Here is a 15790-nt window from a genome sequence, read left to right on the forward strand (position 1 = left end):
TTTGTTTTCTTATAAATTTATATTCAAGGAGCTATATTTTGAATATTATGTTATATTTTAATCTTAAAAAAAAATGTATTTGTTGTTTACTTATAAATTTATATTCTAAGAGTTAATATTTTGAATGTATGTACTAATATTAATATGAAAATTACAATTAAAATACAAATTTTTCTTTCTTATAAGATGATGACTATTCTTAGAATTTTTAAAATTTAGATGTTCTGTGCATTTTTTATATTAAGTAAAACATCGATGTTATTCCTATGAACATCGATGTTTTCACTATTAGAATCGATTTCAAGAACTAATCGATGTTTTAAATTTCGATATATCGATACATCGAACATCGATGTTCACAAAATGTTGCCCATCTCTATTGAGTATTATCAAGTTAAGCGCGCTCGCCGCGGATACGACGGGCCAACTGGATGTCCTTTGGCATGATCGTGACACGCTTGGCGTGGATGGCGCACAAATTGGTGTCTTCGAAAAGACCGACCAAGTAGGCCTCGCTAGCTTCTTGCAACGCCATAACGGCCGAGCTCTGGAAACGCAGGTCGGTCTTGAAGTCCTGGGCGATTTCACGTACCAGACGTTGGAATGGCAATTTGCGAATCAACAGTTCCGTACTCTTCTGGTAACGACGGATTTCACGGAGAGCGACGGTTCCCGGACGATAACGATGTGGTTTCTTCACTCCTCCGGTGGCGGGCGCACTTTTACGTGCGGCTTTGGTGGCCAACTGTTTCCTGGGCGCCTTTCCGCCGGTCGACTTACGGGCTGTCTGCTTGGTACGTGCCATTGCGTGCTCTACAGTATCGGGATACACTGAGTTGTACTGAAAACGTAAATATCAGACGACTGATGCGGCACGAACGCACTGCCGACCCGTATATATACACAAATCGGTGCTGTATACGTCGTGCTCATTGGTCGATGTTTAACGGTTAGGCTGGTAGTGTGGAGGGGGGGGGGATAACCAGCGATGGTTCCGATTGGTGATTCCGTCGAGCAGAGCGCTTAAAAGGGACATCGTACAGAGGAAAAGTATCAGTCAACGTTCAGTTCACACACAGAACAGGTCGACTACTACTTCGAGAAATCAAAATGACAGGACGAGGCAAAGGAGGAAAAGGTTTGGGAAAAGGAGGCGCCAAACGTCATCGCAAAGTGCTCCGCGATAACATCCAGGGTATCACCAAGCCTGCCATCCGTCGGTTGGCCCGACGCGGTGGTGTCAAACGCATTTCTGGTTTAATTTACGAGGAAACCCGCGGTGTCCTGAAAGTGTTCCTGGAAAACGTGATCCGTGACGCAGTCACATACACCGAGCACGCCAAGAGGAAGACCGTCACCGCCATGGACGTCGTGTACGCTCTTAAACGACAAGGCCGTACTCTGTACGGTTTCGGAGGTTAAGAACCAACGATACTTTACTTGTGAATTTTACATAACATCTTAAAAAGGCCCTTTTCAGGGCCACCATATCGATTTACCTATAACTACAAATATGAAATAGAAAATCACACCTGAACAACCGTCCGAAATTAAACGTGACTGTGTTCCTTGAAAACGTGTTAAAAGAGTATTACACTGGGCCGTTGTAAACAAAACATGTGTAATATTATTAATAGCAGCTGTGCGGGTATTGCCGTCGATAACAAGCTTCTTACTATCGACGAATCAAGAAAAACCATTCTAAAAATAAACTCATTAAATAGAAGTCTCGCAGTTTACTAATAATTCGTTTACGGAACGAGACAATTACTGAGACAAAGTGAAATAGTAAATCGCTACTTTCAAAAAGCAGAGTAATTGATCGCCGAGCTATTCAGCACACTGGGACTTAATCAAATAATAACATAGTACAATATGAACGTTATTCCAACATTATCCGAAAAAAGTTAATGTCTACTTGGAATAAATGCATTTTTTTTTTTTTTTTTGGTAATATTGAATTCAATATCCCGCAATAATATTATGTTATCTCGACGTCTTGCAATGTTATTTTTAGAATATTAATTATTTTATGTTTTGAATTGATTGCATTTAAAATTATGGAAAGAATAATTGTACACATTAAACATATTATAGGTAGAATAATTAAATCGAATATTATTTTAAAAAAAACACGAAACCATTCTGAGCTAAAGCATAGAATCGTCTCGCACAAATGCCGGATAAAAATAAAGTAACGAAAAAAAAAAAAATTCCGGTTATTAAAGGACTACTAGAATACTAGAAATAACTGTTCCTATGATTGCACAGTATACAATAAACACGATGGGCATTAATAGAATTATTATTAGCCGTTGTGCGGGTATTACCGTCGATGACGGGAAATTTGGTAAAAAACATTCTAAAAATAACTCATCAATCGAAAACCTCAAAGCATAATATCGAAAACACTGATAATAATGACGGCCAATATACTATATAGTATAAAATGTAAATGTTGAATTAGTGATTATCGTAACATTGTATAGAAAACAACTGTTGGAATATAAAAACATTAAATATAACGAGTGGTAGTGTAGCGAAATGAAAATATCGATACGTTTATTAATAGTTTGTAGTTCCATCCTACCCGACGTTAAAACCAATTGTTAATACCATGTACTATCAATCTTGACGTGCGATAGTAAAATAAATAACAATAGATTATTAAATAGCCCCTGTACTTCCCGGAAACAGATATCATAATATTAAAATAAATCTTTCTTTTTTTTCAACGCGGTTTGTTTACGATTTTATATTTCAAACACGCCACCCTGAGCGATTGTCACGCCGGACAAGAGCTTGTTCAACTCTTCGTCGTTCCCGATGGGCAATCGCAAACGTCTGGGGATGATATTGGTACTCCTGGGAGTTAATAATTTTACGGGCGTCTGATTAATGGCGCCCCTTTTGAATAACCACTTTATCAAGTATTATAATATTATACAATCTGTCGAAAAATATCTACCTATTATATTATATTACGATATCCGTTTACTGGGCTTACACGAGCTATTTTAGTTGTTCATTCTTATTTGTTTTATTATAGCACGTCAATTTTAATAGTATGTTATGGTATTAATAAATGCATCTATAACGTCGTGGAAGTTGTCGACTTGAAACTATTGATAAACGTATTGTTTTTTCGTTAGTTAATATTTTAATTTGAAATTTAATATCACTCAATTAAAATAATACCACCAGTTATAGTCTCGAAGGCAATGATATTCATATAGCCATTAATAATTCAACTAACACTAACATGTCGATATATTATAATTATTGCCTGTGTCGGCATTTCTATGGAAGCGAATTGTCTCAATATAATATGTTAATGTAGCCATTAACTATTAATAATAGAACATATTTTACGTTTTCTATTTTATCGGATTTCAGTATTTTCAATATGGTTTGAGGTATTAAAATTTTCTATTGATGAGTAATTTTTAAAAATTTTTTTCCTATGTATTTTAATCAACGGTATCACCCCTTACGATTGCTATTAATAATATCGATATTATCCATCGTATGAAATGGCGCCGAAGTCCTAAAAATCTACCAGGGCGAAAAATATTTCAAGAGGCCCAACATCTTAATATCGGAAAAAATGGCATACCGTGGAGAGGAAAATGGTCAATATGAAGCGGCCCTATCTTAAATTTTCAAAATATGTCGGGCCATGGCCCGACCTTAATATAGGGTTCGGCGCCACTCGCCACTACTATCTATTATGTTTGTAAAAAACATAGTACGAACGGTTATCTCAAACAAAATTTCAAAAAAGTATCCCGATCGATCCCAAGTAGACATACGTAATAACGAATTCAAATCAGTTTCCGATAGTCTAACCAAATTATCTGGTCCATCGGTATGTTTGACAAAATATTGGTACATTTTGGTTGAGATAGTTGTCTATTTGCAATCACCTTGAATAAATAACGGTTAGGCGTTTGTTTTCACACAGTAATTTTGTTTTTTAAACAGAAAATCATTTTTTGAATTAACATTATGGCACGCGCCTAAATAGATTATACGCACGCCGTTCAATATCATAAATTATCAGCCACAAAAATAAGTTATACCTATTTGGTTCGTTTCGAATTGAGTGCCGACCGAAATCCTTTAACAATGTGTTTTTATAAGTATTTATCAAAACTAATTAGGTCGAGTATGGTCAATACGAGATTTATTGATAAAGTCTGCCTCGTAAAAGTTTCAGATATGGAAACGACGGTAACGCCGCGCCGTATCGGAGTCCTAAACCCGTCATTTTCGAATAGCCACCGTTCGTCGGAAAATCGATCGATTGGAAATCTGCAAACACTATGGTCTCGGGAAACTCGTGGAGAATTCGTCCAAAATATTTTTGACAGTTTTCAACAAGTTCCAATCATACGGAATAGTTTCTTATACGGACAACGAAAACCCCGTTGGAAGCGTGGAAATGACGGCCTGCGGTGGTTTCGTGTTACAGCGTGTCGATACAACAATCACCGGCGATCGTTGAGAATTTAGTTGGCTTTCAAAAAAGTTCAAAACCAGATTTTTACAACCATTTCCCGTTGAGATATTGTAATAAATGATTGTACAACCATAGCCCAGAGAACGACGCGAATCGCTATGGTTTAATAGTCGGTACGGCGCACAGTATATATGTACAAATGTTCTAGCTCATTCGGCATCACTGAAGTTATCAGTTCAATTTTTTACCAGTACAACGTAGTCCTCGACATGACAGACACCGTCACAACAACTCCGGCTCCAGTAGCCGCGTCGCCGGCCGCGAAGAAGTCACCTGCCAAGAAGAAGTTGGCCGCTAAAGCCGCGAAGCCCGCTGCATCTCATCCGACCACATCCGTGATGGTTACATCGGCCATCAAAGAGCTCAAGGAGAAGAAAGGTTCGTCGTTGCCGGCCATCAAAAAATACTTGGCTGCCAACTACAAAGTCGATCCCGCAAAGTTGGCGCCATTCATCAGAAAGTTTTTGAAAGCCGCCGTCGCCAACGGTACCGTCGTTCAGACAAAAGGCACCGGCGCCTCGGGACACTTCAAGTTGCCCGTCGCCGAGGTAAAACCGAAAAAGGCCGCTGTAGCCAAAAAGAAGAAATCCATCGTCAAAAAAGTCAAAGCCGCCGGAACACCGAAGAAGAAGAAGCTCGCAGCCGCCAAAAAACCCGCGACCGGTGAACCAGCAGCCAAAAAAGCGAAAAAGACCGCTACAACCAAACCCAAGGCGACTACACCAAAGAAGGCAGCAGCTAAAGCGAAGAAGCCGACCGCTGCCAAACCCAAACCGAAGAAAGCTCCTATCAAGAAAACCACAACTCCCAAGAAAAAGTAGATATTCACTCATATTCCCCTTTCTTTAAAACGGTCCTTTTCAGGACCACCAATTTTATTCAACATAGGCGTTTAAAGACTTTCATAAGGATATGCCGTCGAGATAAAGGTGATCCCCGAATATGGGTAGTTGACAATCTTAAATTAATTTACCACGTCTGTCCGTCGTAGGTCATTCGGACGGGCAAGCGTTTGCGGTATTTCACGATAACGAAAACAATTCTAGAACATTACCGCAGCAAACTGCAGAACGCATCACAATATTCTATTGTATTCGCTTTATCCGGAAATACCTGTGAGAAATCTGATATTTTATCAACTGTAGGTATATGTATATCATAATATCACGGATTTTTTAAAAAAGATTTATTTTAATATTATGATATCTGTTTCCGGGAAGTACAGGGGCTATTTAATAATCTATTGTTATTTATTTTACTATCGCACGTCAAGATTGATAGTACATGGTATTAACAATTGGTTTTAACGTCGGGTAGGATGGAACTACAAACTATTAATAAACGTATCGATATTTTCATTTCGCTACACTACCACTCGTTATATTTAATGTTTTTATATTCCAACAGTTGTTTTCTATACAACGTTACGATAATCACTAATTCAACATTTACATTTTATACTATATAGTATATTGGCCGTCATTATTATCAGTGTTTTCGATATTATGCTTTGAGGTTTTCGATTGATGAGTTATTTTTAGAATGTTTTTTTTTTTTACCAAATTTCCCGCCATCGACGGTAATACCCGCACAACGGCTAATAATAATTCTATTAATGCCCATCGTGTTTATTGTATACTGTGCAATCATAGGAACAGTTATTTCTAGTATTCTAGTAGTCCATTAATAACCGGAATTTTTTTTTTTTTTCGTTACTTTATTTTTATCCGGCATTTGCGCGAGACGATTCTATGCTTTAGCTCAGAATGGTTTCGTGTTTTTTTTAAAATAATATTCGATTTAATTATTCTACCTATAATATGTTTAATGTGTACAATTATTCTTTCCATAATTTTAAATGCAATCAATTCAAAACATAAAATAATTAATATTCTAAAAATAACATTGCAAGACGTCGAGATAACATAATATTATTGCGGGATATTGAATTCAATATTACCAAAAAAAAAAAAAAAAAAAAAAATGCATTTATTCCAAGTAGACATTAACTTTTTTCGGATAATGTTGGAATAACGTTCATATTGTACTATGTTATTATTTGATTAAGTCCCAGTGTGCTGAATAGCTCGGCGATCAATTACTCTGCTTTTTGAAAGTAGCGATTTACTATTTCACTTTGTCTCAGTAATTGTCTCGTTCCGTAAACGAATTATTAGTAAACTGCGAGACTTCTATTTAATGAGTTTATTTTTAGAATGGTTTTTCTTGATTCGTCGATAGTAAGAAGCTTGTTATCGACGGCAATACCCGCACAGCTGCTATTAATAATATTACACATGTTTTGTTTACAACGGCCCAGTGTAATACTCTTTTAACACGTTTTCAAGGAACACAGTCACGTTTAATTTCGGACGGTTGTTCAGGTGTGATTTTCTATTTCATATTTGTAGTTATAGGTAAATCGATATGGTGGCCCTGAAAAGGGCCTTTTTAAGATGTTATGTAAAATTCACAAGTAAAGTATCGTTGGTTCTTAACCTCCGAAACCGTACAGAGTACGGCCTTGTCGTTTAAGAGCGTACACGACGTCCATGGCGGTGACGGTCTTCCTCTTGGCGTGCTCGGTGTATGTGACTGCGTCACGGATCACGTTTTCCAGGAACACTTTCAGGACACCGCGGGTTTCCTCGTAAATTAAACCAGAAATGCGTTTGACACCACCGCGTCGGGCCAACCGACGGATGGCAGGCTTGGTGATACCCTGGATGTTATCGCGGAGCACTTTGCGATGACGTTTGGCGCCTCCTTTTCCCAAACCTTTTCCTCCTTTGCCTCGTCCTGTCATTTTGATTTCTCGAAGTAGTAGTCGACCTGTTCTGTGTGTGAACTGAACGTTGACTGATACTTTTCCTCTGTACGATGTCCCTTTTAAGCGCTCTGCTCGACGGAATCACCAATCGGAACCATCGCTGGTTATCCCCCCCCCCTCCACACTACCAGCCTAACCGTTAAACATCGACCAATGAGCACGACGTATACAGCACCGATTTGTGTATATATACGGGTCGGCAGTGCGTTCGTGCCGCATCAGTCGTCTGATATTTACGTTTTCACTACAACTCAGTGTATCCCGATACTGTAGAGCACGCAATGGCACGTACCAAGCAGACAGCCCGTAAGTCGACCGGCGGAAAGGCGCCCAGGAAACAGTTGGCCACCAAAGCCGCACGTAAAAGTGCGCCCGCCACCGGAGGAGTGAAGAAACCACATCGTTATCGTCCGGGAACCGTCGCTCTCCGTGAAATCCGTCGTTACCAGAAGAGCACGGAACTGTTGATCCGCAAATTGCCATTCCAACGTCTGGTACGTGAAATCGCCCAGGACTTCAAGACCGACCTGCGTTTCCAGAGCTCGGCCGTTATGGCGTTGCAAGAAGCTAGCGAGGCCTACTTGGTCGGTCTTTTCGAAGACACCAATTTGTGCGCCATCCACGCCAAGCGTGTCACGATCATGCCAAAGGACATCCAGTTGGCCCGTCGTATCCGCGGCGAGCGCGCTTAACTTGATAATACTCAATAGTGACCTATACTATACCTTAAAAAGGCCCTTTTCAGGGCCACCAAATATATTAACCATATGATATGGAGTCGTCCGAGTGGATGTTATGATTAAAATCAATTGTTAATAAACATGTTATTCGAGTTTAGAAATACCATTTCAAGTTGAAATAGATTTTTGCGTACGATTGGAAAAGTTTAAAGTACTTTGTCCCGGTTTATTCAGTTTTTAAACTACCCGTCAACGAATATTATATTACTTTTCATTTTTTTTTCCCCCGAATTTCGATTGTCATTATCATTAAGGTACTATTGCCACGACACGACGGCCGCTGGACTTTTGAAAGTTCCAGGCTTTTTGTTTTCGGTTGAATAATGTATGGATTGCATACGCCATTCGGAGTCTCCGAGGCCTGGTATGCCATAATTATTTGTGTGTGGGTAAGGTGATTTTAAATTTGGCATCGATATGGAATAAAGGATCCCGGGGAACCGGATATGTTGTTGCATACTCTCATGGTAGCGATGTTTGAGTAATATGAGCGTTTAGAATGTTTAATGACGAGTCAGATTATTTTGATATTCTGTAGAAGGGTTTTGGAGTAAGATACTAAGGCCAGCTGTGACGGCTTCCTCGAAGTATGTGGATATTAATTAGATGGAGTGGGTCACTTTAATTCAGAATAGTCAATCAGCGAGTAGTTGTGCAATATTACAATTACGGAAGTTTAATTATAAGAATTATAATTTAATAATCCTTATATTTTAAGCGATATAAACAGATAATGAATTATCCAAGGTTTGAGTTTATATGCAACTTGATAATCTAAAATTAGGTATAGTACCTATTAGTATTATCATTTGATAAATATGAGAATAATCAGCACTTTTACAATGCTGATTCGATTGAATTCAATGTTGGTCAATCCATTATTATATTTTGTTCACCAAAATCTTGCAATACTGTGTGTCTGTTCTCAAACCAGTCAAATGTAATTTTCGATAAAAACAAATACGATCGAAAGAAAAATGAATTGTATTTTCGATCGATTCTGATATCCGCATTCGATCGTAATACTACTGATTTTAAATTTAAAATGATTTAAAAGTCGGTAACGGTGAACGTTCTTCGAATACAATTTAATAATACATTTTATTCTATTGAACGGTAAAAAAAAAAAATACTATATTGTTGATATGGATGTGATTAATGCAAATTAATCATATTCTTTGTAATTTTTTACTGGTGAAAGATGAAATAAATTTTCCCTTGTGGATGTTAACGTTTTCCTTTGTTGAAAATTAACAAGACTCCCTTAATATTGTTTTGCCATCATTGAAATTTCCGAACACTTTCCACGCGAAATCTGTTCACACAGGACAACGATTGTATGATTTATTGTTCACCAATTTTAGTCGGTTGGTAATTGGCAAAAAATGTATTGTTAACAGCCACAACGCCGTTTTCTCGTGGGCTAATAAGCAGTGTTGGGAAATATCTAGATAAATTTAAATTCTGTTTTATTTATCTTCATCTATATAAAATTCTAGTTATCTATAAGTAAACTATCTAGATAATTTATTTTAATTGACTTAAATGCAAATCTAATACCAGCTAATAATAACAAAAAATCCGCTTATCCCATTTTGTCGTGCAACCATCGTTGTGTGAGAACGTTTATCGATGATCAGGCTGTAAATGAATATTAAGAGGTATCTATTCGCTTTAAGTGTATATTGTAATATCATGTTCGATGTTTACAATCACCTCAAAGCAACCAGGGCGGCTGCATTACACACATAATATACAAGGTGTAACAGATAGAACTGACTTTGGAATAACTTTTGTTCAAATTAATATTTATTTAAAATTTTTCTCCCTTGCTCATTAAGTGACCCAATTTTTCCTCTGTTTATATGTTAGTACTGAAAATACAATAAAAAAAAAAAAAAAATTTAATTCAATAAATTGTTTTTTTTTCAAAATAGCCAATTTGTGAATCTGATTATAAGAACAATATTTTGATGGTATACATATTTATCTAGATCATGTAGTATATTTTTTGGAATTCGAAGGGATGATATTCATAAATATTGGTGGCCCTGAAAAGGGCCGTTTTAAAATATTGTAATTTTTGGGATACGGTATCGCCGGAGGATTAGGCTTTCTTCTCGGTCTTCTTGGGCAAGAGAACGGCCTGGATGTTGGGCAACACACCGCCTTGAGCGATTGTCACTCCGGACAACAATTTGTTCAACTCCTCGTCGTTTCTGATGGCCAATTGCAAATGTCTGGGGATGATACGGGACTTCTTGTTGTCACGGGCGGCATTACCGGCCAACTCCAAAACTTCAGCTGCCAAGTACTCCATGACGGCGGCCAGGTATACCGGTGCTCCGGCTCCGACACGTTCCGCGTAGTTTCCTTTTCTCAACAGACGATGGATACGACCGACCGGGAACTGGAGTCCGGCACGGGACGACCTGGTCTTGGATTTGCCTCCCTTGGATTTTCCTGCTTTTCCGCGTCCGCTCATGATTGTGGTTGGTGGTAGTTTATCGTTAGTTCAAACTCGGTACTAAACAAAACTGATGTGTAAAACCCCTGAAATTTCGGTATATATAGTAAAAATGTGAATGACAACTCTGTGATTGGACAGAGGAACAAACGGTACGACGATGCTACGTCACAACGTCTGTTCGGCATTCGTTACCCAACCATGTGGTTTTCATTCGGCATAATCGTAAAACATACTCGTGGATACACTACCGTTTTTAGTTCTAGTGGCTTAATCGACGATCCTCCTTATACTGTTCATCTTTGTACTATATTGACAAATAAACGAACGACTTATCGCTTGCGTTTGGGAATATATACCCACCGTCATCGCGTTCACTTTATCATTCAGTTTCCAACGGTACAGTCGTCCACACGAGTATAACTACATTATCATTCGAAATGGCTCCAGGAGGAAAATCAGCAGGTAAAGCAATGAAGAAGTCGTCCGGCAAGGCACAAAAGAACATCGCCAAGTCCGACAAGAAGCGCAAGCCAAAGAGGAAAGAATCGTACGCCATCTACATCTACAAAGTGTTGAAACAAGTACATCCCGATACCGGTGTGTCGTCCAAAGCCATGAGCATCATGAACAGTTTCGTCAACGATCTGTTCGAGCGCATCGCCGCCGAGTCCAGTCGTTTAGCTCACTACAACAAGCGTTCGACCATCACCAGCCGGGAAATCCAAACTGCCGTCCGACTCTTGTTGCCCGGTGAATTGGCCAAGCACGCCGTCAGTGAAGGAACCAAGGCCGTCACCAAGTACACCAGCTCCAAATAAGTCTCTCGTTTTGAAATAATATCATTCAACTAAAACGGCCCTTTTCAGGGCCACCAATTTTCTCTCAATTTTTTTTTTTTAGACCGGCGGCGTGTCGCATTGTGTGTATATTGACGTGTTTACAGTGGGCGTGCAAGTTAGCATAGTAATGTTTTGGTGGTGAAATATTATAAATTGGGCGAGGCCCTTATTAAAGGACTACTAGAATACTAGAAATAACTGTTCCTATGATTGCGCAGTATACAATAAACACGATGGGCATTAATATCGTTATTATTAGCCGTTGTCCGGGTATTACCGTCGATGACGGGAAATTTAGTAAAAATAACTCATCAATTAAATACCTAAAATAATTCTGAATAATGGGTTGTCCAATTCAAATATTGTGATTTGCATGTTTCAATAATTTGAGTTATTAAAAATTTGTTAGACGATACGATACACACAATTATATTTTAAAATGCGATTGTTTTGGCAATTTAACCAGTCATTTACAACAGAAATGAAGGCCGGTCAATTGGACTATGGAAAAATAGAGCGATACAGCGTGTTGGAGGAAAAGGAAAGAATGGGCAACAGCACATTTAATTTAATATGTTTTAAGCACGACCATATTAAAATCTTCACTAAACATTGGACCAAAAAAATTTTAAACAACGTTATATTCGCAAATTTCTATTACAACTCATATTCCAGTAGTGGCGATACAATTTCATCGAGATTAAAAAATAAAATAAAATGTTACTAGACAGGTAAGATTTTTCTTTTACGAAGACAAGTTTAGGTAGTCATTATGAATTTTAATTACATAAAGATTTGATTAACGCAGTCTTAATTATGGTCGTAAGTTTCCATTTATACTCGGACGTGTTCGTGATTTATTGAAAATAATGTTCTAGTTACACCCTGCAGTGTAACCGAGTAACGCAAGTACGACAGTGGTTAGTGACGGTGGCCAAAAGTACGACAGCGCGAGACGTTCAAGATTTACGATTTCATCAAAATGTATTACTAATGAAAAACATAGTAATATTTTGGTGGTGAAATATAAATTGGGAGCGGCCCTGAAAGGGGCTTTTGGAAAATCGCTGCCGCAGAATAAATAATTCGAAAATTATTTAGAAAAACGAAACCATTCAGGCTAAAGTATAGGAACGTCTGGCGCAAAAGTCAGATAAAAATAAAGTAACGAAAAAAAATGTTTTCCGGTTATCAAAGTACTACTAAAATACTAGATATAACTGTTCCTATGATTGCACAGTATACACTAAACACGATGGGCATTAATATAATTATTGTTAGCCGTTGTGCGGGTATTACCGTCGACGACGGGAAATTTGGTAAAAAAAAAATCATTCTAAAAATAACACATTATGAAACTCATTGGTTGTAAAACCTATATATACATATATGAAATAGAAAAATACACCTGAACAACCGTCCGAAATTAAACGTAACTGTGTTCGGTACGCTCTGTTCCATGAAAACGTGTTAAAAGAGTATTACACTGGGCCGTTGTAAACAAAACATCTGTAATATTATTAATAGCAGCTGTGCGGGTATTGCCATCGATAACAAGCTTCTTACTATCGACGAGTCAAGAAAAACCATTCTAAAAATAAACTCATTAAATAGAAGTCTCGCAGTTTACTAATAATTCGTTTACGGAACGAGACAAAGTGAAATTGTAAATCGCTACTTTCAAAAAGCAGAGTAATTGAACGCCGAGCTATTCAGCACACTGGGACTTAATCAAATAATAATATAGTACAAAATGAACGTTATTCCAACATTATCCGAAAAAAGTTAATGTCTACTTGGACTATTTCGTAAATGCATTTTTTTTTTTCGGTAATATTGAATTCAATATCCCGCAATAATATTTTGTTATCTCGACGTCTTGCAATGTTATTTTTAGAATATTAATTATTTTATGTTTTGATTTGATTGCATTTAAAATTATGGAAAGAATAATTGTACAGTTTAAACATATTATAGGTAGAATAATATCGAATAGTATTTCAAAAAAAACACGAAACCATTCTGAGCTAAAGCATAGAATCGTCTCGCGCAAATGTCAGATAAAAATAAAGTAACGGAAAGAAAAGTTTTCCGGTTATTAAAGGACTACTAGAATTAACTGTTCCTATGATTGCACAGTATACAATAAACACGATGGGCATTAATAGAATTATTATTAGCCGTTGTGCGGGTATTACCGTCGATGGCGGGAAATTTGGTAAAAAAAAAAAACATTCTAAAAATAACTCATCAATCGAAAACCTCAAAGCATAATATCGAAAACACTGATAATAATGACGGCCAATATACTATATAGTATAAAATGTAAATGTTGAATTAGTGATTATCGTAACGTTGTATAGAAAACAACTGTTGGAATATAAAAACATTAAATATAACGAGTGGTAGTGTAGCGAAATGAAAATATCGATACGTTTATTAATAGTTTGTAGTTCCATCCTACCCGACGTTAAAACCAATTGTTAATACCATGTACTATCAATCTTGACGTGCGATAGTAAAATAAATAACAATAGATTATTAAATAGCCCCTGTACTTCCCGGAAACAGATATCATAATATTAAAATAAATCTTTTTTAAAAAATCCGTGATATTATGATATACATATACCTACAGTTGATAAAATATCAGATTTCTCACAGGTATTTCCGGATAAAGCGAATACAATAGAATATTGTGATGCGTTCTGCAGTTTGCTGCGGTAATGTTCTAGAATTGTTTTCGTTATCGTGAAATACCGCAAACGCTTGCCCGTCCGAATGACCTACGACGGACAGACGTGGTAAATTAATTTAAGATTGTCAACTACCCATATTCGGGGATCACCTTTATATCGACGACATATCCTTATGAAAGTCTTTAAACGCCTATGTTGAATAAAATTGGTGGTCCTGAAAAGGACCGTTTTAAAGAAAGGGGAATATGAGTGAATATCTACTTTTTCTTGGGAGTTGTGGTTTTCTTGATAGGAGCTTTCTTCGGTTTGGGTTTGGCAGCGGTCGGCTTCTTCGCTTTAGCTGCTGCCTTCTTTGGTGTAGTCGCCTTGGGTTTGGTTGTAGCGGTCTTTTTCGCTTTTTTGGCTGCTGGTTCACCGGTCGCGGGTTTTTTGGCGGCTGCGAGCTTCTTCTTCTTCGGTGTTCCGGCGGCTTTGACTTTTTTGACGATGGATTTCTTCTTTTTGGCTACAGCGGCCTTTTTCGGTTTTACCTCGGCGACGGGCAACTTGAAGTGTCCCGAGGCGCCGGTGCCTTTTGTCTGAACGACGGTACCGTTGGCGACGGCGGCTTTCAAAAACTTTCTGATGAATGGCGCCAACTTTGCGGGATCGACTTTGTAGTTGGCAGCCAAGTATTTTTTGATGGCCGGCAACGACGAACCTTTCTTCTCCTTGAGCTCTTTGATGGCCGATGTAACCATCACGGATGTGGTCGGATGAGATGCAGCGGGCTTCGCGGCTTTAGCGGCCAACTTCTTCTTGGCAGGTGACTTCTTCGCGGCCGGCGACGCGGCTACTGGAGCCGGAGTTGTTGTGACGGCGTCTGTCATGTCGAGGACTACGTTGTACTGGTAAAAAATTGAACTGATAACTTCAGTGATGCCGAATGAGCTAGAACATTTGTACATATATACTGTGCGCCGTACCGACTATTAAACCATAGCGATTCGCGTCGTTCTCTGGGCTATGGTTGTACAATCATTTATTACAATATCTCAACGGGAAATGGTTGTAAAAATCTGGTTTTGAACTTTTTTGAAAGCCAACTAAATTCTCAACGATCGCCGGTGATTGTTGTATCGACACGCTGTAACACGAAACCACCGCAGGCCGTCATTTCCACGCTTCCAACGGGGTTTTCGTTGTCCGTATAAGAAACTATTCCGTATGATTGGAACTTGTTGAAAACTGTCAAAAATATTTTGGACGAATTCTCCACGAGTTTCCCGAGACCATAGTGTTTGCAGATTTCCAATCGATCGATTTTCCGACGAACGGTGGCTATTCGAAAATGACGGGTTTAGGACTCCGATACGGCGCGGCGTTACCGTCGTTTCCATATCTGAAACTTTTACGAGGCAGACTTTATCAATAAATCTCGTATTGACCATACTCGACCTAATTAGTTTTGATAAATACTTATAAAAACACATTGTTAAAGGATTTCGGTCGGCACTCAATTCGAAACGAACCAAATAGGTATAACTTATTTTTGTGGCTGATAATTTATGATATTGAACGGCGTGCGTATAATCTATTTAGGCGCGTGCCATAATGTTAATTCAAAAAATGATTTTCTGTTTAAAAAACAAAATTACTGTGTGAAAACAAACGCCTAACCGTTATTTATTCAAGGTGATTGCAAATAGAC

At 38.1% G+C, this 15790-nt stretch overlaps 8 protein-coding genes across 8 annotated transcripts; 4 read left to right on the forward strand and 4 right to left on the reverse strand.

Annotated features, from left to right (window-relative positions):
- Positions 1–27: 27 nt before the first annotated feature.
- LOC149055640 (histone H3) lies at positions 28–854 on the reverse strand. Its single transcript, XM_089226676.1, has one exon. The coding sequence runs from the start codon at positions 803–805 to the stop codon at positions 395–397; it is 411 nt and encodes a 136-aa protein (XP_089082802.1). The 5' UTR covers positions 806–854; the 3' UTR covers positions 28–394.
- Positions 855–1068: 214 nt separating this feature from the next.
- Positions 1069–1825, forward strand: LOC149055641 (histone H4). Its single transcript, XM_089226139.1, has one exon. It carries the CDS (start codon positions 1111–1113, stop codon positions 1420–1422), a length of 312 nt encoding a protein of 103 aa, XP_089082265.1. The 5' UTR covers positions 1069–1110; the 3' UTR covers positions 1423–1825.
- A 2866-nt stretch (positions 1826–4691) lies between these two features.
- On the forward strand, positions 4692–5396 carry LOC149055642 (histone H1-like). Its single transcript, XM_089226138.1, has one exon. The coding sequence runs from the start codon at positions 4732–4734 to the stop codon at positions 5341–5343; it is 612 nt and encodes a 203-aa protein (XP_089082264.1). The 5' UTR covers positions 4692–4731; the 3' UTR covers positions 5344–5396.
- A 1556-nt stretch (positions 5397–6952) lies between these two features.
- Positions 6953–7370, reverse strand: LOC149055643 (histone H4). The gene has a single exon (XM_089225768.1). The coding sequence runs from the start codon at positions 7326–7328 to the stop codon at positions 7017–7019; it is 312 nt and encodes a 103-aa protein (XP_089081894.1). The 5' UTR covers positions 7329–7370; the 3' UTR covers positions 6953–7016.
- Positions 7371–7589: 219 nt separating this feature from the next.
- On the forward strand, positions 7590–8096 carry LOC149055644 (histone H3). Its single transcript, XM_089225962.1, has one exon. The coding sequence runs from the start codon at positions 7634–7636 to the stop codon at positions 8042–8044; it is 411 nt and encodes a 136-aa protein (XP_089082088.1). The 5' UTR covers positions 7590–7633; the 3' UTR covers positions 8045–8096.
- Positions 8097–9937: 1841 nt separating this feature from the next.
- Positions 9938–10851, reverse strand: LOC149055645 (histone H2A-like). The gene is made up of 2 exons (XM_089226246.1): positions 10796–10851; positions 9938–10645 (listed from the first exon to the last, which is right to left on the reverse strand). Exon 2 carries the CDS (start codon positions 10575–10577, stop codon positions 10200–10202), a length of 378 nt encoding a protein of 125 aa, XP_089082372.1. The 5' UTR covers positions 10578–10645; positions 10796–10851; the 3' UTR covers positions 9938–10199.
- Positions 10852–10935: 84 nt separating this feature from the next.
- LOC149055646 (histone H2B) lies at positions 10936–11437 on the forward strand. The gene has a single exon (XM_089225761.1). The coding sequence runs from the start codon at positions 11000–11002 to the stop codon at positions 11378–11380; it is 381 nt and encodes a 126-aa protein (XP_089081887.1). The 5' UTR covers positions 10936–10999; the 3' UTR covers positions 11381–11437.
- Positions 11438–14304: 2867 nt separating this feature from the next.
- LOC149055647 (histone H1-like) lies at positions 14305–14995 on the reverse strand. The gene has a single exon (XM_089225753.1). The coding sequence runs from the start codon at positions 14967–14969 to the stop codon at positions 14358–14360; it is 612 nt and encodes a 203-aa protein (XP_089081879.1). The 5' UTR covers positions 14970–14995; the 3' UTR covers positions 14305–14357.
- Positions 14996–15790: the final 795 nt, after the last annotated feature.

Source organism: Diuraphis noxia, unplaced genomic scaffold, assembly GCF_037042655.1.
Source record: "Diuraphis noxia isolate RWA-SAM2 unplaced genomic scaffold, SU_Dnox_SAM2 contig0004, whole genome shotgun sequence".
Taxonomy (NCBI): Eukaryota; Metazoa; Arthropoda; class Insecta; order Hemiptera; family Aphididae; genus Diuraphis; species Diuraphis noxia.